This window comes from Notolepis coatsorum, assembly GCF_963971535.1.
Source record: "Notolepis coatsorum genome assembly, chromosome: 5".
NCBI lineage: Eukaryota > Metazoa > Chordata > Actinopteri > Aulopiformes > Paralepididae > Notolepis > Notolepis coatsorum.
This window is the reverse complement of record NC_140169.1, coordinates 57,819,211-57,843,332: the sequence shown is the minus strand read 5'-3', so window position 1 is coordinate 57,843,332 and position 24,122 is coordinate 57,819,211. Positions and strand designations below refer to the sequence as shown.

General features: G+C 55.9%; 1 protein-coding gene across 1 annotated transcript in view; it reads right to left on the bottom strand.

Annotated features, from left to right (window-relative positions):
- Window positions 1-23,904, bottom strand: part of LOC311228209 (kinesin-like protein KIF13B) — a gene marked incomplete at its 3' end in the record, with an annotated part of 71,321 nt that extends 47,417 nt beyond the window's left edge. The window contains exons 1-4 of the mRNA XM_084314120.1: window positions 23,877-23,904; window positions 23,623-23,759; window positions 22,945-23,021; window positions 17,885-17,978 (exon numbers count right to left, since the gene is read on the bottom strand). Coding sequence (XP_084170246.1) covers window positions 17,885-17,978; window positions 22,945-23,008 — 158 coding nt within the window. The 5' untranslated portion in view covers window positions 23,009-23,021; window positions 23,623-23,759; window positions 23,877-23,904. The remainder of the gene's footprint in view (window positions 1-17,884; window positions 17,979-22,944; window positions 23,022-23,622; window positions 23,760-23,876) is intronic.
- Between the last annotated feature and the right edge of the window lie 218 nt (window positions 23,905-24,122).

The window sequence follows — 24,122 nt, the reverse complement described above, 5'->3', positions numbered from 1 at the left end:
AATGATAAGTTATTTTCCGTTTCAGTTTAAATTCAGTTAAAATGTTCAGTTTCAGTTCAATTCAGTTAATCATTTTAACAGGATGGATCAATAAAATCAAAGGGTACATAAATAGGCACTTCAGACCGACGTGAATGACACCCTTCACCATCGTAGCCTATAATAATAACAGCATTGCATTGGCCTATCCACCGGTTTTATTTAATAAACAAACAGAAACAGTAGCATGTGCATCTTTTAGATCAATTAGGCTATGAAAATTAGGCTGCCTCTAAATATAAAAATGTATTCAATAACATTGGCAGTGTTAGAGGGTGGGAAAGCCGGTGGGTGGGGATCGGACGTTGTGGACAGCGACTCCTACAGGTCGGTTGGTGCGCCTGTACAGCAGAATCAGGAAGTGACGGGGGCAGCGTGCCCCTCCCACGTGTTACTCCTCGCCACAGAGAGATCGTGCTGTTCAGGTGAAAAGATGCGACAGCTGCCTCCTCGTGTACCGGAGGGGACACGTGATGCAAGGCTTGGGCCTCACTGCAGCCGACCAGTGGGAGGCATAGTCTAGCAACGTTCGAGACAGGGGAGAATTGGCGAGGCGAAATTGGGATGGGAGGAAAATAGAAAAATAATGAGAAAAAGTGGATACTTTTTTTTTTTTTTTTTTTTTATTCAGAACAATTTTATCGTGGATAAACAAAACTGTCAATGCGAATGGTTGAATTTCAAGGACTTTTAAGCACCTTGTTAAAAAAATGGGCTGTTTAAGGATTTTTTTTTAATGAAGCACTTAAGCACTCCAAGGACCTTGTGCGAACCCTGCATACATGCATCATAAACGAGGAACATCCCTGATCACCCAGAAGATATATTTGCTCATTGGCTAAAATTAAACTCTCTCTTGCTCGCTCTCTCGTTCTCTCGCTCGCCCTCTCGCTCGCTCTCTCTAATGGAATCATGGAAGCGCTTGTCTGTGCAGAGCCGAGATCCGAGAGCCTGCAAAACCTGTTCACACCGATCCCTGAGGGGAAACAGCTTGCAGCAACTGTACTGTAGCATGTCAGGGCAAACACACACACCACACACACACACCGATGACACAATAAACAGTACAGCTCGACAGAGGAGTTTTATATTAACAACCCTCTCGAATACAAGACGCCCTCTCTCTTGAACAAGGGACAGGGGCCCGAGGTGAACCAGGTTATGTAGGAGTAGAAATGCCCCTGGGAGCCGCTCACCATGACTGACACACACACACACACACACACTGTCACACACACACACACTGTCACACACACACACACACACACACACACACACACACACACACACACACACACACACACACACACACACACACACACACACACACACACACACACACACACACACACACACACACACAATCACAGTCTGCTAGGAGGGACAACTAGGACAGGACCGTGTCGTCAGTGTCAGGGCACAGAACACATTTGAGTAGCATGTTTTATAACCACTTTGATTGACCAGATTGATTGATCATTCTTAACATTTGAACAGCACTCTATATTTCATCGGAATTCTGAACGGGCACCCGCCCACACAAACCAGTTGAATCTCCCTGACTACCTGAACAGGACGGAGCAAGAACAGACACACCCTTTGTAAAGAGAGCAATAGTGCAAGGAGGAGAGAGAGAGAGAGGGGGGAGAGAGAGAGAGAGAGAGAGAGAGAGAGAGAGAGAGAGAGAGAGGGGAGGAGGAGAGGGGGGGAAGAGAAGGGGGATAGAGAGAGGGAGGAGGAGGTGGGAGAGAGATAGAAAGGGAGGAGGGGGAGAGAAAGAGAGGAGGGGGAGAGAGAGGAGGGAGAGACAGAGAGGGAGGGATGGAGAGAGAGGGATGGAGAGAGAGAGGGAAAGAGGTGGAGGAGGGAGAGAGAGAGAAGAGGGAATGAGGAAGAGAGGGAGGGAGGGGGAGGAGTGTGGTGACTCCGCATGAGGGGAGCTGGCAAGCAGATAGAGTCTCCATATACTGCACAGCTCTGTGTGTATTAACCAACACACACACACACACACACACACACACACACACACACACACACACACACACACACACACACACACACACACACACACACACACACACACACACACACACACACACACACACACACACACACACACACACACAGGAAAGTATTTTCATAAAGTCAAGAACTCTGTAAATGTACACAGGCTGTACGACCTGTACAGCTTCAACCTATAAAACGAGGTTTATAGCCAAATCTGGTGCAATACTGTGTTTATTATCCATAGTCCATCTGTACATAGGACCGCTGATAAATGGCATGTGCTGTGTATATTTTTGCTGTATATATTTTTTCTTTTCTTCTATTCTTAGCGTGTACATATATATATATATATATATATATATATATATATACTAATATACTACATATCCCTTACCTACTCTTACTAGTTACGCTGCTGACCAGTATGACTTACTACCATAGTTTCTTTATACCTGTATCACTGTACATACAGTATGAATACTACAACTCTGTACATACATCTGATTACTTACCACTATACCCAGTTTAATCACCTGTACATTGTATATTACTATTGCACTTCACTGTTACATTTGCAGAGGCTGGTTGGATGTTAAACCTCTTTTTTTGTTGTACTGTACTTGTGCTGTATATGTATTTTTAATCTAATCTAACGTGATTGTCAAATATGTGGGGCATCAACGGGGGGGAAAGGGAAATCAACTTGTTTTTCCTATTTCACCTGAAAAGCTGACTTTGTGGAGTTGGGGGGCTTCGGCAAGACGGTGACTGTGGTTAGATGGACACCTTTGGGTACTAGTTTCAAACGGGATCAAAGTAGTCTGATTATCAGAGCGGGCAGACTGTTTTCACTATCCCCATGCAGGCCATCAGGATCACCCGTCTAATGAACACACTATACTAGACAAATATCAAGATGTATCCATCAGTGGACCAATTGCATGCTTTTGCAGAGGACAAGAAGCCTTCAGTCGACTCCTTCAGACATTAAGCACCCCCCACAGCCCAAATGGAATGATAAAAAAAAAAAAAAAAAAAATTTACATTTAAAAATATTTTTTTCAACCAATAGTCGACTAAAGGTTGACGCTCCCTACCTGGGGTCTCCTCTGCTCAGGTTGACGCTCCCTACCTGGGGTCTCCTCTGCTCAGGTTGATGCTCCCTACCTGGGGTCTCCTCTGCTCAGGTTGATGCTCCCTACCTGGGGTCTCCTCTGCTCAGGTTGCGCTCCCTACCTGGGGTCTCCTCTGCTCAGGTTGACGCTCCCTACCTGGGGTCTCCTCTGCTCAGGTTGAGCTCCCTACCTGGGGTCTCCTCTGCTCAGGTTGATGCTCCCTACCTGGGGTCTCATCTGCTCAGGTTGCGCTCCCTACCTGGGGTCTCCTCTGCTCAGGTTGACGCTCCCTACCTGGGGTCTCCTCTGCTCAGGTTGACGCTCCCTACCTGGGGTCTCCTCTGCTCAGGTTGCGCTCCCTACCTGGGGTCTCCTCTGCTCAGGTTGATGCTCCCTACCTGGGGTCTCCTCTGCTCAGGTTGACGCTCCCTACCTGGGGTCTCCTCTGCTCAGGTTGACGCTCCCTACCTGGGGTCTCCTCTGCTCAGGTTGACGCTCCCTACCTGGGGTCTCCTCTGCTCAGGTTGACGCTCCCTACCTGGGGTCTCCTCTGCTCAGGTTGATGCTCCCTACCTGGGGTCTCCTCTGCTCAGGTTGCGTTCCCTACCTGGGGTCTCCTCTGCTCAGGTTGAGTTCCCTACCTGGGGTCTCCTCTGCTCAGGTTGATGCTCCCTACCTGGGGTCTCCTCTGCTCAGGTTGCGCTCCCTACCTGGGGTCTCCTCTGCTCAGGTTGACGCTCCCTACCTGGGGTCTCCTCTGCTCAGGTTGAGCTCCCTACCTGGGGTCTCCTCTGCTCAGGTTGATGCTCCCTACCTGGGGTCTCCTCTGCTCAGGTTGCGCTCCCTACCTGGGGTCTCCTCTGCTCAGGTTGACGCTCCCTACCTGGGGTCTCCTCTGCTCAGGTTGACGCTCCCTACCTGGGGTCTCCTCTGCTCAGGTTGACGCTCCCTACCTGGGGTCTCCTCTGCTCAGGTTGACGCTCCCTACCTGGGGTCTCCTCTGCTCAGGTTGACGCTCCCTACCTGGGGTCTCCTCTGCTCAGGTTGACGCTCCCTACCTGGGGTCTCCTCTGCTCAGGTTGCGCTCCCTACCTGGGGTCTCCTCTGCTCAGGTTGACGCTCCCTACCTGGGGTCTCCTCTGCTCAGGTTGACGCTCCCTACCTGGCGTCTCCTCTGCTCAGGTTGACGCTCCCTACCTGGGGTCTCCTCTGCTCAGGTTGACGCTCCCTACCTGGGGTCTCCTCTGCTCAGGTTGACGCTCCCTACCTGGGGTCTCCTCTGCTCAGGTTGCGCTCCCTACCTGGGGTCTCCTCTGCTCAGGTTGAGTTCCCTACCTGGGGTCTCCTCTGCTCAGGTTGACGCTCCCTACCTGGGGTCTCCTCTGCTCAGGTTGCGCTCCCTACCTGGGGTCTCCTCTGCTCAGGTTGACGCTCCCTACCTGGGGTCTCCTCTGCTCAGGTTGACGCTCCCTACCTGGGGTCTCCTCTGCTCAGGTTGACGCTCCCTACCTGGGGTCTCCTCTGCTCAGGTTGACGCTCCCTACCTGGGGTCTCCTCTGCTCAGGTTGCGCTCCCTACCTGGGGTCTCCTCTGCTCAGGTTGACGCTCCCTACCTGGGGTCTCCTCTGCTCAGGTTGACGCTCCCTACCTGGGGTCTCCTCTGCTCAGGTTGACGCTCCCTACCTGGGGTCTCCTCTGCTCAGGTTGACGCTCCCTACCTGGGGTCTCCTCTGCTCAGGTTGACGCTCCCTACCTGGGGTCTCCTCTGCTCAGGTTGAGCTCCCTACCTGGGGTCTCCTCTGCTCAGGTTGATGCTCCCTACCTGGGGTCTCCTCTGCTCAGGTTGCGCTCCCTACCTGGGGTCTCCTCTGCTCAGGTTGACGCTCCCTACCTGGGGTCTCCTCTGCTCAGGTTGACGCTCCCTACCTGGGGTCTCCTCTGCTCAGGTTGACGCTCCCTACCTGGGGTCTCCTCTGCTCAGGTTGACGCTCCCTACCTGGGGTCTCCTCTGCTCAGGTTGACGCTCCCTACCTGGGGTCTCCTCTGCTCAGGTTGACGCTCCCTACCGGGGGTCTCCTCTACTCAGGTTGACGCTCCCTACCGGGGGTCTCCTCTGCTCAGGTTGCGCTCCCTACCTGGGGTCTCCTCTGCTCAGGTTGATGCTCCCTACCTGGGGTCTCCTCTGCTCAGGTTGACGCTCCCTACCTGGCGTCTCCTCTGCTCAAGTTGACGCTCCCTACCTGGGGTCTCCTCTGCTCAGGTTGACGCTCCCTACCTGGGGTCTCCTCTGCTCAGGTTGACGCTCCCTACCTGGGGTCTCCTCTGCTCAGGTTGACGCTCCCTACCTGGGGTCTCCTCTGCTCAGGTTGACGCTCCCTACCTGGGGTCTCCTCTGCTCAGGTTGACGCTCCCTACCTGGGGTCTCCTCTGCTCAGGTTGACGCTCCCTACCTGGGGTCTCCTCTGCTCAGGTTGACGCTCCCTACCGGGGGTCTCCTCTGCTCAGGTTGCGCTCCCTACCTGGGGTCTCCTCTGCTCAGGTTGATGCTCCCTACCTGGGGTCTCCTCTGCTCAGGTTGACGCTCCCTACCTGGGGTCTCCTCTGCTCAGGTTGACGCTCCCTACCTGGGGTCTCCTCTGCTCAGGTTGACGCTCCCTACCTGGGGTCTCCTCTGCTCAGGTTGACGCTCCCTACCTGGGGTCTCCTCTGCTCAGGTTGACGCTCCCTACCTGGGGTCTCCTCTGCTCAGGTTGACGCTCCCTACCTGGGGTCTCCTCTGCTCAGGTTGACGCTCCCTACCTGGGGTATCCTCTGCTCAGGTTGACGCTCCCTACCTGGGGTCTCCTCTGCTCAGGTTGCGCTCCCTACCTGGGGTCTCCTCTGCTCAGGTTGAGTTCCCTACCTGGGGTCTCCTCTGCTCAGGTTGACGCTCCCTACCTGGGGTCTCCTCTGCTCAGGTTGCGCTCCCTACCTGGGGTCTCCTCTGCTCAGGTTGACGCTCCCTACCTGGGGTCTCCTCTGCTCAGGTTGACGCTCCCTACCTGGGGTCTCCTCTGCTCAGGTTGACGCTCCCTACCTGGAGTCTCCTCTGCTCAGGTTGAGTTCCCTACCTGGGGTCTCCTCTGCTCAGGTTGATGCTCCCTACCTGGGGTCTCCTCTGCTCAGGTTGCGCTCCCTACCTGGGGTCTCCTCTGCTCAGGTTGACGCTCCCTACCTGGGGTCTCCTCTGCTCAGGTTGAGCTCCCTACCTGGGGTCTCCTCTGCTCAGGTTGATGCTCCCTACCTGGGGTCTCCTCTGCTCAGGTTGCGCTCCCTACCTGGGGTCTCCTCTGCTCAGGTTGACGCTCCCTACCTGGGGTCTCCTCTGCTCAGGTTGACGCTCCCTACCTGGGGTCTCCTCTGCTCAGGTTGACGCTCCCTACCTGGGGTCTCCTCTGCTCAGGTTGACGCTCCCTACCTGGGGTCTCCTCTGCTCAGGTTGACGCTCCCTACCTGGGGTCTCCTCTGCTCAGGTTGACGCTCCCTACCTGGGGTCTCCTCTGCTCAGGTTGACGCTCCCTACCTGGGGTCTCCTCTGCTCAGGTTGACGCTCCCTACCGGGGGTCTCCTCTGCTCAGGTTGCGCTCCCTACCTGGGGTCTCCTCTGCTCAGGTTGACGCTCCCTACCTGGGGTCTCCTCTGCTCAGGTTGACGCTCCCTACCTGGCGTCTCCTCTGCTCAGGTTGACGCTCCCTACCTGGGGTCTCCTCTGCTCAGGTTGACGCTCCCTACCTGGGGTCTCCTCTGCTCAGGTTGACGCTCCCTACCTGGGGTCTCCTCTGCTCAGGTTGACGCTCCCTACCTGGGGTCTCCTCTGCTCAGGTTGACGCTCCCTACCTGGGGTCTCCTCTGCTCAGGTTGACGCTCCCTACCTGGGGTCTCCTCTGCTCAGGTTGACGCTCCCTACCTGGGGTCTCCTCTGCTCAGGTTGCGCTCCCTACCTGGGGTCTCCTCTGCTCAGGTTGAGTTCCCTACCTGGGGTCTCCTCTGCTCAGGTTGACGCTCCCTACCTGGGGTCTCCTCTGCTCAGGTTGCGCTCCCTACCTGGGGTCTCCTCTGCTCAGGTTGACGCTCCCTACCTGGGGTCTCCTCTGCTCAGGTTGACGCTCCCTACCTGGGGTCTCCTCTGCTCAGGTTGACGCTCCCTACCTGGGGTCTCCTCTGCTCAGGTTGCGCTCCCTACCTGGGGTCTCCTCTGCTCAGGTTGACGCTCCCTACCTGGGGTCTCCTCTGCTCAGGTTGACGCTCCCTACCTGGGGTCTCCTCTGCTCAGGTTGACGCTCCCTACCTGGGGTCTCCTCTGCTCAGGTTGACGCTCCCTACCTGGGGTCTCCTCTGCTCAGGTTGACGCTCCCTACCTGGGGTCTCCTCTGCTCAGGTTGAGCTCCCTACCTGGGGTCTCCTCTGCTCAGGTTGATGCTCCCTACCTGGGGTCTCCTCTGCTCAGGTTGCGCTCCCTACCTGGGGTCTCCTCTGCTCAGGTTGACGCTCCCTACCTGGGGTCTCCTCTGCTCAGGTTGACGCTCCCTACCTGGGGTCTCCTCTGCTCAGGTTGACGCTCCCTACCTGGGGTCTCCTCTGCTCAGGTTGACGCTCCCTACCTGGGGTCTCCTCTGCTCAGGTTGACGCTCCCTACCTGGGGTCTCCTCTGCTCAGGTTGACGCTCCCTACCGGGGGTCTCCTCTACTCAGGTTGACGCTCCCTACCGGGGGTCTCCTCTGCTCAGGTTGCGCTCCCTACCTGGGGTCTCCTCTGCTCAGGTTGATGCTCCCTACCTGGGGTCTCCTCTGCTCAGGTTGACGCTCCCTACCTGGCGTCTCCTCTGCTCAAGTTGACGCTCCCTACCTGGGGTCTCCTCTGCTCAGGTTGACGCTCCCTACCTGGGGTCTCCTCTGCTCAGGTTGACGCTCCCTACCTGGGGTCTCCTCTGCTCAGGTTGACGCTCCCTACCTGGGGTCTCCTCTGCTCAGGTTGACGCTCCCTACCTGGGGTCTCCTCTGCTCAGGTTGACGCTCCCTACCTGGGGTCTCCTCTGCTCAGGTTGACGCTCCCTACCTGGGGTCTCCTCTGCTCAGGTTGACGCTCCCTACCGGGGGTCTCCTCTGCTCAGGTTGCGCTCCCTACCTGGGGTCTCCTCTGCTCAGGTTGATGCTCCCTACCTGGGGTCTCCTCTGCTCAGGTTGACGCTCCCTACCTGGGGTCTCCTCTGCTCAGGTTGACGCTCCCTACCTGGGGTCTCCTCTGCTCAGGTTGACGCTCCCTACCTGGGGTCTCCTCTGCTCAGGTTGACGCTCCCTACCTGGGGTCTCCTCTGCTCAGGTTGACGCTCCCTACCTGGGGTCTCCTCTGCTCAGGTTGACGCTCCCTACCTGGGGTCTCCTCTGCTCAGGTTGACGCTCCCTACCTGGGGTATCCTCTGCTCAGGTTGACGCTCCCTACCTGGGGTCTCCTCTGCTCAGGTTGCGCTCCCTACCTGGGGTCTCCTCTGCTCAGGTTGAGTTCCCTACCTGGGGTCTCCTCTGCTCAGGTTGACGCTCCCTACCTGGGGTCTCCTCTGCTCAGGTTGCGCTCCCTACCTGGGGTCTCCTCTGCTCAGGTTGACGCTCCCTACCTGGGGTCTCCTCTGCTCAGGTTGACGCTCCCTACCTGGGGTCTCCTCTGCTCAGGTTGACGCTCCCTACCTGGAGTCTCCTCTGCTCAGGTTGAGTTCCCTACCTGGGGTCTCCTCTGCTCAGGTTGATGCTCCCTACCTGGGGTCTCCTCTGCTCAGGTTGCGCTCCCTACCTGGGGTCTCCTCTGCTCAGGTTGACGCTCCCTACCTGGGGTCTCCTCTGCTCAGGTTGAGCTCCCTACCTGGGGTCTCCTCTGCTCAGGTTGATGCTCCCTACCTGGGGTCTCCTCTGCTCAGGTTGCGCTCCCTACCTGGGGTCTCCTCTGCTCAGGTTGACGCTCCCTACCTGGGGTCTCCTCTGCTCAGGTTGACGCTCCCTACCTGGGGTCTCCTCTGCTCAGGTTGACGCTCCCTACCTGGGGTCTCCTCTGCTCAGGTTGACGCTCCCTACCTGGGGTCTCCTCTGCTCAGGTTGACGCTCCCTACCTGGGGTCTCCTCTGCTCAGGTTGATGCTCCCTACCTGGGGTCTCCTCTGCTCAGGTTGCGCTCCCTACCTGGGGTCTCCTCTGCTCAGGTTGAGTTCCCTACCTGGGGTCTCATCTGCTCAGGTTGATGCTCCCTACCTGGGGTCTCCTCTGCTCAGGTTGCGCTCCCTACCTGGGGTCTCCTCTGCTCAGGTTGACGCTCCCTACCTGGGGTCTCCTCTGCTCAGGTTGAGCTCCCTACCTGGGGTCTCCTCTGCTCAGGTTGATGCTCCCTACCTGGGGTCTCCTCTGCTCAGGTTGCGCTCCCTACCTGGGGTCTCCTCTGCTCAGGTTGACGCTCCCTACCTGGGGTCTCCTCTGCTCAGGTTGACGCTCCCTACCTGGGGTCTCCTCTGCTCAGGTTGACGCTCCCTACCTGGGGTCTCCTCTGCTCAGGTTGATGCTCCCTACCTGGGGTCTCCTCTGCTCAGGTTGACGCTCCCTACCTGGGGTCTCCTCTGCTCAGGTTGAGCTCCCTACCTGGGGTCTCCTCTGCTCAGGTTGACGCTCCCTACCTGGGGTCTCCTCTGCTCAGGTTGACGCTCCCTACCTGGCGTCTCCTCTGCTCAGGTTGACGCTCCCTACCTGGGGTCTCCTCTGCTCAGGTTGACGCTCCCTACCTGGGGTCTCCTCTGCTCAGGTTGACGCTCCCTACCTGGGGTCTCCTCTGCTCAGGTTGACGCTCCCTACCTGGGGTCTCCTCTGCTCAGGTTGACGCTCCCTACCTGGGGTCTCCTCTGCTCAGGTTGACGCTCCCTACCTGGGGTCTCCTCTGCTCAGGTTGCGCTCCCTACCTGGGGTCTCCTCTGCTCAGGTTGACGCTCCCTACCTGGGGTCTCCTCTGCTCAGGTTGCGCTCCCTACCTGGGGTCTCCTCTGCTCAGGTTGACGCTCCCTACCTGGGGTCTCCTCTGCTCAGGTTGACGCTCCCTACCTGGGGTCTCCTCTGCTCAGGTTGACGCTCCCTACCTGGGGTCTCCTCTGCTCAGGTTGACGCTCCCTACCTGGCGTCTCCTCTGCTCAGGTTGCGCACCCTACCTGGGGTCTCCTCTGCTCAGGTTGACGCTCCCTACCTGGGGTCTCCTCTGCTCAGGTTGACGCTCCCTACCTGGGGTCTCCTCTGCTCAGGTTGACGCTCCCTACCTGGGGTCTCCTCTGCTCAGGTTGACGCTCCCTACCTGGGGTCTCCTCTGCTCAGGTTGACGCTCCCTACCTGGGGTCTCCTCTGCTCAGGTTGACGCTCCCTACCTGGGGTCTCCTCTGCTCAGGTTGACGCTCCCTACCGGGGGTCTCCTCTGCTCAGGTTGCGCTCCCTACCTGGGGTCTCCTCTGCTCAGGTTGACGCTCCCTACCTGGGGTCTCCTCTGCTCAGGTTGACGCTCCCTACCTGGCGTCTCCTCTGCTCAGGTTGACGCTCCCTACCTGGGGTCTCCTCTGCTCAGGTTGACGCTCCCTACCTGGGGTCTCCTCTGCTCAGGTTGCGCTCCCTACCTGGGGTCTCCTCTGCTCAGGTTGACGCTCCCTACCTGGGGTCTCCTCTGCTCAGGTTGACGCTCCCTACCTGGGGTCTCCTCTGCTCAGGTTGACGCTCCCTACCTGGGGTCTCCTCTGCTCAGGTTGATGCTCCCTACCTGGGGTCTCCTCTGCTCAGGTTGCGCTCCCTACCTGGGGTCTCCTCTGCTCAGGTTGACGCTCCCTACCTGGGGTCTCCTCTGCTCAGGTTGACGCTCCCTACCTGGGGTCTCCTCTGCTCAGGTTGACGCTCCCTACCTGGGGTCTCCTCTGCTCAGGTTGACGCTCCCTACCTGGGGTCTCCTCTGCTCAGGTTGACGCTCCCTACCTGGGGTCTCCTCTGCTCAGGTTGAGCTCCCTACCTGGGGTCTCCTCTGCTCAGGTTGATGCTCCCTACCTGGGGTCTCCTCTGCTCAGGTTGCGCTCCCTACCTGGGGTCTCCTCTGCTCAGGTTGACGCTCCCTACCTGGGGTCTCCTCTGCTCAGGTTGACGCTCCCTACCTGGGGTCTCCTCTGCTCAGGTTGACGCTCCCTACCTGGGGTCTCCTCTGCTCAGGTTGACGCTCCCTACCTGGGGTCTCCTCTGCTCAGGTTGACGCTCCCTACCTGGGGTCTCCTCTGCTCAGGTTGACGCTCCCTACCTGGGGTCTCCTCTACTCAGGTTGACGCTCCCTACCGGGGGTCTCCTCTGCTCAGGTTGCGCTCCCTACCTGGGGTCTCCTCTGCTCAGGTTGATGCTCCCTACCTGGGGTCTCCTCTGCTCAGGTTGACGCTCCCTACCTGGCGTCTCCTCTGCTCAAGTTGACGCTCCCTACCTGGGGTCTCCTCTGCTCAGGTTGACGCTCCCTACCTGGGGTCTCCTCTGCTCAGGTTGACGCTCCCTACCTGGGGTCTCCTCTGCTCAGGTTGACGCTCCCTACCTGGGGTCTCCTCTGCTCAGGTTGACGCTCCCTACCTGGGGTCTCCTCTGCTCAGGTTGACGCTCCCTACCTGGGGTCTCCTCTGCTCAGGTTGACGCTCCCTACCTGGGGTCTCCTCTGCTCAGGTTGACGCTCCCTACCGGGGGTCTCCTCTGCTCAGGTTGCGCTCCCTACCTGGGGTCTCCTCTGCTCAGGTTGATGCTCCCTACCTGGGGTCTCCTCTGCTCAGGTTGACGCTCCCTACCTGGCGTCTCCTCTGCTCAGGTTGACGCTCCCTACCTGGGGTCTCCTCTGCTCAGGTTGACGCTCCCTACCTGGGGTCTCCTCTGCTCAGGTTGACGCTCCCTACCTGGGGTCTCCTCTGCTCAGGTTGACGCTCCCTACCTGGGTCTCCTCTGCTCAGGTTGACGCTCCCTACCTGGGGTCTCCTCTGCTCAGGTTGACGCTCCCTACCTGGGGTCTCCTCTGCTCAGGTTGACGCTCCCTACCTGGGGTCTCCTCTGCTCAGGTTGACGCTCCCTACCTGGGGTATCCTCTGCTCAGGTTGACGCTCCCTACCTGGGGTCTCCTCTGCTCAGGTTGCGCTCCCTACCTGGGGTCTCCTCTGCTCAGGTTGAGTTCCCTACCTGGGGTCTCCTCTGCTCAGGTTGACGCTCCCTACCTGGGGTCTCCTCTGCTCAGGTTGCGCTCCCTACCTGGGGTCTCCTCTGCTCAGGTTGACGCTCCCTACCTGGGGTCTCCTCTGCTCAGGTTGACGCTCCCTACCTGGGGTCTCCTCTGCTCAGGTTGACGCTCCCTACCTGGAGTCTCCTCTGCTCAGGTTGAGTTCCCTACCTGGGGTCTCCTCTGCTCAGGTTGATGCTCCCTACCTGGGGTCTCCTCTGCTCAGGTTGCGCTCCCTACCTGGGGTCTCCTCTGCTCAGGTTGACGCTCCCTACCTGGGGTCTCCTCTGCTCAGGTTGAGCTCCCTACCTGGGGTCTCCTCTGCTCAGGTTGATGCTCCCTACCTGGGGTCTCCTCTGCTCAGGTTGCGCTCCCTACCTGGGGTCTCCTCTGCTCAGGTTGACGCTCCCTACCTGGGGTCTCCTCTGCTCAGGTTGACACTCCCTACCTGGGGTCTCCTCTGCTCAGGTTGACGCTCCCTACCTGGGGTCTCCTCTGCTCAGGTTGACGCTCCCTACCTGGGGTCTCCTCTGCTCAGGTTGACGCTCCCTACCTGGGGTCTCCTCTGCTCAGGTTGACGCTCCCTACCTGGGGTCTCCTCTGCTCAGGTTGATGCTCCCTACCTGGGGTCTCCTCTGCTCAGGTTGCGCTCCCTACCTGGGGTCTCCTCTGCTCAGGTTGAGTTCCCTACCTGGGGTCTCATCTGCTCAGGTTGATGCTCCCTACCTGGGGTCTCCTCTGCTCAGGTTGCGCTCCCTACCTGGGGTCTCCTCTGCTCAGGTTGACGCTCCCTACCTGGGGTCTCCTCTGCTCAGGTTGAGCTCCCTACCTGGGGTCTCCTCTGCTCAGGTTGATGCTCCCTACCTGGGGTCTCCTCTGCTCAGGTTGCGCTCCCTACCTGGGGTCTCCTCTGCTCAGGTTGACGCTCCCTACCTGGGGTCTCCTCTGCTCAGGTTGACGCTCCCTACCTGGGGTCTCCTCTGCTCAGGTTGACGCTCTCTACCTGGGGTCTCCTCTGCTCAGGTTGATGCTCCCTACCTGGGGTCTCCTCTGCTCAGGTTTACGCTCCCTACCTGGCGTCTCCTCTGCTCAGGTTGACGCTCCCTACCTGGGGTCTCCTCTGCTCAGGTTGACGCTCCCTACCTGGGGTCTCCTCTGCTCAGGTTGACGCTCCCTACCTGGGGTCTCCTCTGCTCAGGTTGACGCTCCCTACCTGGGGTCTCCTCTGCTCAGGTTGACGCTCCCTACCTGGGGTCTCCTCTGCTCAGGTTGACGCTCCCTACCTGGGGTCTCCTCTGCTCAGGTTGACGCTCCCTACCTGGGGTGTCCTCTGCTCAGGTTGATGCTCCCTACCTGGGGTCTCCTCTGCTCAGGTTGACGCTCCCTACCTGGGGTCTCCTCTGCTCAGGTTGACGCTCCCTACCTGGGGTCTCCTCTGCTCAGGTTGACGCTCCCTACCTGGGGTCTCCTCTGCTCAGGTTGATGCTCCCTACCTGGGGTCTCCTCTGCTCAGGTTGACGCTCCCTACCTGGGGTCTCCTCTGCTCAGGTTGACGCTCCCTACCCGGGGTCTCCTCTGCTCAGGTTGACGCTCCCTACCTGGGGTCTCCTCTGCTCAGGTTGCGCTCCCTACCTGGGGTCTCCTCTGCTCAGGTTGAGTTCCCTACCTGGGGTCTCCTCTGCTCAGGTTGAGTTCCCTACCTGGGGTCTCCTCTGCTCAGGTTGACGCTCCCTACCTGGGGTCTCCTCTGCTCAGGTTGACGCTCCCTACCTGGGGTCTCCTCTGCTCAGGTTGACGCTCCCTACCTGGGGTCTCCTCTGCTCAGGTTGACGCTCCCTACCTGGGGTCTCCTCTGCTCAGGTTGACGCTCCCTACCTGGGGTCTCCTCTGCTCAGGTTGACGCTCCCTACCTGGGGTCTCCTCTGCTCAGGTTGACGCTCCCTACCTGGGGTCTCCTCTGCTCAGGTTGCGCTCCCTACCTGGGGTCTCCTCTGCTCAGGTTGACGCTCCCTACCTGGGGTCTCCTCTGCTCAGGTTGACGCTCCCTACTTGGGGTCTCCTCTGCTCAGGTTGACGCTCCCTACCTGGGGTCTCCTCTGCTCAGGTTGACGCTCCCTACCTGGGGTCTCCTCTGCTCAGGTTGCGCTCCCTACCTGGGGTCTCCTCTGCTCAGGTTGACGCTCCCTACCTGGGGTCTCCTCTGCTCAGGTTGACGCTCCCTACCTGGGGTCTCCTCTGCTCAGGTTGATGCTCCCTACCTGGGGTCTCCTCTGCTCAGGTTGCGCTCCCTACCTGGGGTCTCCTCTGCTCAGGTTGACGCTCCCTACCTGGGGTCTCCTCTGCTCAGGTTGACGCTCCCTACCTGGGGTCTCCTCTGCTCAGGTTGACGCTCCCTACCTGGGGTCTCCTCTGCTCAGGTTGACGCTCCCTACCTGGGGTCTCCTCTGCTCAGGTTGACGCTCCCTACCTGGGGTCTCCTCTGCTCAGGTTGACGCTCCCTACCTGGGGTCTCCTCTGCTCAGGTTGCGCTCCCTACCTGGGGTCTCCTCTGCTCAGGTTGATGCTCCCTACCTGGGGTCTCCTCTGCTCAGGTTGACGCTCCCTACCTGGGGTCTCCTCTGCTCAGGTTGCGCTCCCTACCTGGGGTCTCCTCTGCTCAGGTTGACGCTCCCTACCTGGGGTCTCCTCTGCTCAGGTTGACGCTCCCTACCTGGGGTCTCCTCTGCTCAGGTTGACGCTCCCTACCTGGGGTCTCCTCTGCTCAGGTTGACGCTCCCTACCTGGGGTCTCCTCTGCTCAGGTTGACGCTCCCTACCTGGGGTCTCCTCTGCTCAGGTTGCGCTCCCTACCTGGGGTCTCCTCTGCTCAGGTTGACGCTCCCTACCTGGGGTCTCCTCTGCTCAGGTTGACGCTCCCTACCTGGGGTCTCCTCTGCTCAGGTTGACGCTCCCTACCTGGGGTCTCCTCTGCTCAGGTTGACGCTCCCTACCTGGGGTCTCCTCTGCTCAGGTTGACGCTCCCTACCTGGGGTCTCCTCTGCTCAGGTTGACGCTCCCTACCTGGGGTCTCCTCTGCTCAGGTTGACGCTCCCTACCTGGGGTCTCCTCTGCTCAGGTTGACGCTCCCTACCTGGGGTCTCCTCTGCTCAGGTTGACGCTCCCTACCTGGGGTCTCCTCTGCTCAGGTTGACGCTCCCTACCTGGGGTCTCCTCTGCTCAGGTTGACGCTCCCTACCTGGGGTCTCCTCTGCTCAGGTTGACGCTCCCTACCTGGGGTCTCCTCTGCTCAGGTTGACGCTCCCTACCTGGGGTCTCCTCTGCTCAGGTTGACGCTCCCTACCTGGGGTCTCCTCTGCTCAGGTTGACGCTCCCTACCTGGGGTCTCCTCTGCTCAGGTTGACGCTCCCTACCTGGGGTCTCCTCTGCTCAGGTTGACGCTCCCTACCTGGGGTCTCCTCTGCTCAGGTTGCGCTCCCTACCTGGGGTCTCCTCTGCTCAGGTTGACGCTCCCTACCTGGGGTCTCCTCTGCTCAGGTTGACGCTCCCTACCTGGGGTCTCCTCTGCTCAGGTTGACGCTCCCTACCTGGGGTCTCCTCTGCTCAGGTTGACGCTCCCTACCTGGGGTCTCCTCTGCTCAGGTTGATGCTCCCTACCTGGGGTCTCCTCTGCTCAGGTTGACGCTCCCTACCTGGGGTCTCCTCTGCTCAGGTTGACGCTCCCTACCTGGGGTCTCCTCTGCTCAAGTTGACGCTCCCTACCTGGGGTCTCCTCTGCTCAGGTTGACGCTCCCTACCTGGGGTCTCCTCTGCTCAGGTTGACGCTCCCTACCTGGGGTCTCCTCTGCTCAGGTGGGGTCTCCTCTGCTCAGGTTGACGCTCCCTACCTGGGGTCTCCTCTGCTCAGGTTGACGCTCCCTACCTGGGGTCTCCTCTGCTCAGGTTGACGCTCCCTACCTGGGGTCTCCTCTGCTCAGGTTGACGCTCCCTACCTGGGGTCTCCTCTGCTCAGGTTGATGCTCCCTACCTGGGGTCTCCTCTGCTCAGGTTGACGCTCCCTACCTGGGGTCTCCTCTGCTCAGGTTGCGCTCCCTACCTGGGGTCTCCTCTGCTCAGGTTGACGCTCCCTACCTGGGGTCTCCTCTGCTCAGGTTGATGCTCCCTACCTGGGGTCTCCTCTGCTCAGGTTGACGCTCCCTACCTGGGGTCTCCTCTGCTCAGGTTGACGCTCCCTACCTGGGGTCTCCTCTGCTCAGGTTGACGCTCCCTACCTGGGGTCTCCTCTGCTCAGGTTGACGCTCCCTACCTGGGGTCTCCTCTGCTCAGGTTGACGCTCCCTACCTGGGGTCTCCTCTGCTCAGGTTGATGCTCCCTACCTGGGGTCTCCTCTGCTCAGGTTGACGCTCCCTACCTGGGGTCTCCTCTGCTCAGGTTGCGCTCCCTACCTGGGGTCTCCTCTGCTCAGGTTGACGCTCCCTACCTGGGGTCTCCTCTGCTCAGGTTGATGCTCCCTACCTGGGGTCTCCTCTGCTCAGGTTGACGCTCCCTACCTGGGGTCTCCTCTGCTCAGGTTGACGCTCCCTACCTGGGGTCTCCTCTGCTCAGGTTGACGCTCCCTACCTGGGGTCTCCTCTGCTCAGGTTGACGCTCCCTACCTGGGGTCTCCTCTGCTCAGGTTGACGCTCCCTACCTGGGGTCTCCTCTGCTCAGGTTGACGCTCCCTACCTGGGGTCTCCTCTGCTCAGGTTGACGCTCCCTACCTGGGGTCTCCTCTGCTCAGGTTGACGCTCCCTACCTGGGGTCTCCTCTGCTCAGGTTGCGCTCCCTACCTGGGGTCTCCTCTGCTCAGGTTGACGCTCCCTACCTGGGGTCTCCTCTGCTCAGGTTGACGCTCCCTACCTGGGGTCTCCTCTGCTCAGGTTGACGCTCCCTACCTGGGGTCTCCTCTGCTCAGGTTGACGCTCCCTACCTGGGGTCTCCTCTGCTCAGGTTGACGCTCCCTACCTGGGGTCTCCTCTGCTCAGGTTGACGCTCCCTACCTGGGGTCTCCTCTGCTCAGGTTGACGCTCCCTACCTGGGGTCTCCTCTGCTCAGGTTGACGCTCCCTACCTGGGGTCTCCTCTGCTCAGGTTGACGCTCCCTACCTGGGGTCTCCTCTGCTCAGGTTGACGCTCCCTACCTGGGGTCTCCTCTGCTCAGGTTGACGCTCCCTACCTGGGGTCTCCTCTGCTCAGGTTGACGCTCCCTACCTGGGGTCTCCTCTGCTCAGGTTGACGCTCCCTACCTGGGGTCTCCTCTGCTCAGGTTGACGCTCCCTACCTGGGGTCTCCTCTGCTCAGGTTGACGCTCCCTACCTGGGGTCTCCTCTGCTCAGGTTGACGCTCCCTACCTGGGGTCTCCTCTGCTCAGGTTGACGCTCCCTACCTGGGGTCTCCTCTGCTCAGGTTGAGTTCCCTACCTGGGGTCTCCTCTGCTCAGGTTGACGCTGGCCGGATGCAGCACCGTCTGGTTGCCCTCCATGTCCACCACACATTTGGTCTTCAGGTCCTTTTCTGGTGGGAAACACACACAGGTACCGAGGGGAGAGAGAGAGACAAAGAGAGGGTGAGCAAGTCACGGTCTCGTCGGGGTTTGGAGGGCAGAGCACCGCTAGCCTGCGCGGATTTTAACTACAGCTCTGGGGCACAGAACACCAGAGGCGTGGTACACACAGATAGGGCCGAAGGGGGGAATGTATACAGGGCTCTACGCTAACCTTCTTCCCCAAGGAGCACATCATGTGCTCCTAAATGAAAAAATGTAGGAGCACACAAAGACATGTAGGAGCACACAAAGACATGTAGGAGCACACAAAGACATGTAGGAGCACACAAAGACATGTAGGAGCACACAAAGACATGTAGGAGCACAGTGAAACATTTTCAAGTAACAGAGTTTATTATTTTATTTATTTTAAGATTTTTTTTCTTTTTAGAATTTATTGCTTTTTCGTGGTCAGACACGACCGACAGAGGAGGAGAGGATGAACGGGAGAAGAGGCGGGGAAGACAGACGACAAATGTCACCGGGAGCGGGAGGCGAACCGGTACGGCCGCGTAGGTGTGCGAGGCACTATGCGGTGTGCCACGAGGGCGCCCAACACAGAGTTTATTAACAAACTATTTATTACATGCATATTAGACTGTGCGTGCGTGCGTGTGCATACTAAGGGTCAAACATCTGTGCAATAGCACATACCACCAAAATCACACATTGTCCCCCATGCCTACTAGACGCAAAGGATATCGGTTGTCAAGCTGCTTTTGTATGTTGTAACGATATACCAACATTTTGACTTCGATACAGATAGGAAAGGTAATGGAATATATTATTTATTAGATGACAGAACATGGAACATTCTTCATACAATTCTTTAACCTTCGGTGTATTGTCGCCGTGAAAGGGTTAACCGTTTGGTAGTGTGGCAGTGAAAGGGTTAATTAATTATCATTTAACCGCTATTGAAATGTAAATAATCAAAAGTAATAAAAAGCTGTTACAGCTGCTGAGCTATATACTATATCTACTGTCCATCAATATCTTCCTTTTGAATGAGAGAGAGAGAGAGAGAGAGAGAGAGAGAGACACACACTCTCTCAGCCCCCTTCTTCCCTCACTATGCCTCCAGCTTACAGTAGTTAGCGTTAGCAGGTTAGCTTAGTTAGAGTTAGCAGCTAACATTAGTTAAGGTTTTCAGCGCGACGTGGGTATTTAGGAATGGCGAGGATGCAAAGCATGTTAGACCAGTGGACCCGTTGCTCGCAGAGTTTTCGTTGCACATAGAAACAGCGTGATGTTTGTTTGTGTGAAATAAAAAGACAGGAGACTAGAGCGTTGTGTCAACTGTGCGTCCGTATTGCAAACAATAGCATGGGCATCATATAGCTTACATCCTGGTCCCTGCTGGGACGTACCAACTGAACACACCACTGTGGGGGGGTTATACAACACTCCCCATTCCCTTGTAACATACAGTATGACTCGCGAGATGAGTTATTACAGAGCGGGTCTGCGCTGCTCTGTGTCTATTATGAAATGACAATTGCGCGTCGACACGCCCACTACGCAAAACTATTACTCACACACTGTGCTCCTGAATGATTTTTCTGGTTCGCACAAATCTATTTTTAGGGGCAAATGCGAGTGAAATGGTCGCACTGTAAAGCCCTGGTATACTACTATCCACACAAACTATTAAGACGGAAATGTATACTACTCTATCCCAGGCAGAAAATAGAGCTTATCTATTTTGAAAGTACCCCGCATGCACCCCCCTTGAGCCCCTGCCCCCCACATTTTCTGTGCACGCCCCTGCAAAACACCCTACCAAAGCTGCAACCCCATAGTACTGACAGTTGATTGGTCAACGGAAATCCTCGCCACACAGTCAGCAGACGTCGGCCCATGTGGATGTTCGTGGTATTTCACCACACTATGAGCTCCGCAACGTGAAATGCGCGTATTATAAAAATGAGAAAATCTTGCAATCTATGCACAAAAGCGATTATTCCTTCCAGCAAACAATGATTACTACTTGAGCGTAAGCCCAAGAAATGGTTACCGGGACGCCTGAATTCTTTCCCCAATACATTTCCAGTTCCGCGTTCGCCTTCTGCGCTCCGATTGGCCACTGACGTTTCTGGTCACGCCAATCGTGTGACGGCAAGTTCTTTCGCCGGTTAAGCTTAGGCACTCTTTCGAAGTTGGTTACGGTTAGAGTTTGTCTTAGAGCATGGTGATAGAACACCAGCCCTGATTCAAAACTCTAACCTTAACCAACTTCGAAAGAGTCGCCTAAGCTTAACCAGTGATAAACTAGGCGTTAGGTAGTTTGCAGGCTGTTAGACCCGGAAATGGGCGCGTCACGCGATTGGGCGCACATGTCACATGACCAGAAACGTCAGTGGCCAATCAGATCGCACCACAAACGTCAGTGGCCATTAATCAGATCGCAGAACGCGAACGCGGAACTGGAAATGTATTGGGGAAAGAATAGACGCTGCCGGGACAGCCCTACGTAAAGTTTCCAGAAGAACATATCGGGGCGGGCTACCCAAGAGTTTAATGGTCATGGAAAACACCGGTGAGAGTGCGATGAGGCGGAACGCAGGGCTCCACCCGGGATCTTCAAACAAGACGGCGCTGAGTCGCAACTAGGGGGTGGTCCGGAGGGGGGCAGTGACCCCCGTCTGGGAGGCAAGAAAATGTGCAATAAAGAAAGACATTTGCTGTCATTTCCTGCGACTTAAAAACATAATTTCAATAAAATAGCAAACAAAAGTTCCCAATAAGTACAGTGTATGAGGTATAAGCTGGCCACAAGCTTATCAAATATTTAAAACACATGGTGGCGCTGGCACATCGTCATAGTGGCCCTACACCGTGCCCCTATACCATTGTTTAAGGAAATCCCTGTAACGACTTTAGAAAAAGAAGAAAAAAAAGCAGACACTCTCGGAATTTTTTTTAATTATACACTGACTGAGTACAATGGCTGCTGTGTCTAACGTGACTTTGGATACAAACAACGTCAAAAAGCACCATCCAGCATTTGCGCCGACATAATAATAACCACTGAAACTGCTGCTGCTGTTTTTTTTAAGCTGCATTACATGACAGGGATTGGTCATCATGACTCATCATCATAACTTTCTAAAGTGGTCCCACAGACCTCTCACCCTTGAGCAACACACTTCAACACACTGAAGCCCCGCCAGGTCCCTCGGACCATAACACCAACACGCCCAGCGGCAAGGACATCCCCATCAATCCATCGTTTTGTTCCTGATGATTCATCTACGCCTGGCCTGTACAAACACACGGACACGCCTCTCTCTATTCCCTCTCCCGTCGGTAAGGAAAAGCAGGGTCAGGCCATTAAGTAGCAAGGTTCTCTTCCTCATTTCCATAATAAAAGGTGATGCCTCAACAACAACAACCAGAACCTGCGGTTTCATCCCGAGCAACGTCAGAAGGATCCGCCCTTTCCTGACAAAAGAAGCCTCGCTCAACTCCTCCTGCGTCAACGGTCATGTCTCGCCTCGACTACTGCAATGCACTGCTAGCTTTGAATTGATTGATTGAAAATTGTATTAACAGATTGCAGAATGGGTACAATACAGTACGGCTCAATACACAGAATTGTTAAGGGGATGCAGTGTGATTGACAGTGTCGAAGGCCTTTTGTAGGTCCAGCATGACCATGCCGCAGTATTTGGAACCACTCCCGCCTACCTCCGGTCAATGGTCTCTAAATAACTACACACCCTCAAGACCCCTAGGCTCTGCATCTTCTGGCCGCTTCAGACCCACTCCTATCTGAGCTCCTGGAGGGTCATCAAAGCTAAATGTTCCGCCGTTGACTAAAAACACACGTCTTCAATCAATATCTGAAATAAAAATGTAAAAGAAATACTAACCTTCATACTGTCTTTTACTATTATGCACTCCGGTACTAATTAATCTACCGTGCCTTTGCCTATATTACTAGTGTACCTATTATGCTAACATGTCTCTACTACTATGCACTCAAGACTGTGTAGCACTCAAGTTCAACACTGTTTGACGAACAATGTTACTTAGCTGCCAGAGTTGTACCCTTCCTGCTGACTTGTGTTAAGGCAGAACTTGTTGTAAGTTGCTTTGGATAAAAGCGTCGGCTAAATAAATGACTAAATGTAAATGTGAAAAAGGGGCAAAGAAGGAGTGGACAGCCGTGTCATATTCGGATCGTCGTGTGGTAGTGAAAGGGTTAAGAGTAGGACACGTGTGCTTTTTTCTTCTCAATAACATGGTCAGTTGTTTTCATACTTGGGTGAAAACATGCCTGTATCTTCAGTTCTCAGTGACACTGATGACACAATGTCCCCTCCTGCTTTAACCTGCTTGTTATTCCGGCAGCACTCCCGCCAACATAACCCAGTGTTGATTATATTCCCACCACATGAAAGAATAGGGCTCGTCAAGGCCAAGGAACAGTCTTATTAATAATAAGAACGTGGGGTTGAACGCACCGTTTCTTAATTTGAAATCAAAGCCCAGAATTTAACCCGCCACCGTAATGTCTGGCTTCAATTTCAAATAACGTGGAAATGTCGCCGAAATGTTGTTTAGTGGGGAAATATAAAATGATACGATACTTAAATCAGGAGGACGTTGTTCTGTCCGATTTATTGATTGATTGAAAAAACGTTATTAACAGATTGCAGAATTGGGTAACACAATTGTTAAGGGGGATGTTTACATCGGGGGTCCCCCATTTTCAATTTGTCATAACATTTATGACATACACGACATACAGATATACAGTACTGTTACATCCAGACATTTATGACATACAAGAATATATACAAATATACAGTACTGTAAGAGAGAATATCATCCTGTCCTAGCCAAGTTTGTGAGAGAGAGTCATGCGAGTCATGGAGCAGAAATAAACCACTGTCACAAGGTTCCTGCATGTCTCAGCCAGGGACTCACCTCTCCGGTTCATTGGTCGGAGGCGGACAGCGACCTTCACATTGGAACCGCCGCCATCATCCATGGCGCCAGCTGATCTGCGGAGCGAATGAATGAAAAGTACAATTAACAACAACAGATCACAATGAATATATTGACCGGTCGGGTGGGATTATTACAACATGGAGCAACACACGTGTAGTAGTATCATTATACACAGTGTGATGTCTAATGACATTATATACACGTATTCGCTTGTTTTGCAACAGTAATTGTCAACAACAACACCCCCCTTTTCTTAATTATTTTGTAAACATGCAGCTCCATTATTATGTGGGACACACAATGTCCCTATAAATAAACAACACAGTGGCCTGTGACGACACAACAACAGCCCTCTTGTTGCAGAGCGACCCTGGCTGAGAGGAGCCGGAGGGGGCGGGGTTTGATTGATTGATTGAAAACTTTATTAACAGATTGCAGAATGGGTACAATATACAGTACGGCTCAATACACACAATTGTTAAGGCGATGCAGACCAGAGAAAGACTTTCGTCTCGTTTACATCAGGGATGCTTTAGTTTAAGTATAAAAGCAAAGGTGTGTGTGTGTGTGTGTGTGGAGACATAACACTGAATGAAATATAATAATAATCCTTAGAAGAGTGTAAAAAAGAGTGCGGGGAAGTGTCTCACCGACCGTGCGAGACGGAGAGTCGCTATCTCCCAGTCTGTCCCGGTCCAGGTCCCACTCCCGGTCCTCCTAGTCCCGCAGTCCCGATCGTGTGTCCGACACAGCAGACGCACCTTCAAGCCACTATAGCTGCTGACGTTTAGCTGGAGGAGGAATACAAAACATGCGAGATCATGGGGTCACGAAATTGCGATTATTGTAAATAAACGCAGCGTGAATTGCGGCAAATTTTTAGTCCCAAGTTTCTTGGTTGAACTTACGGCTGACGACGGTTCATTCCCTCGGCTTTTCTATTTCCACCTGTTGCATTTCCTGATAGTAGATCAGCCCGCAGCCAGAGACAACACGCTGATCTCAGATCAGCCCGCAGCCAGAGACCACTGATCTCAGATCAGCCCGCAGCCAGAGAGACCACTGATCTCAGATCAGCCCGCAGTCAGAGACCACTGATCACAGATCAGTCAAGTCGTGTCAACTCGGAGAAAGGAGCTTCAGGGGATTTAGCA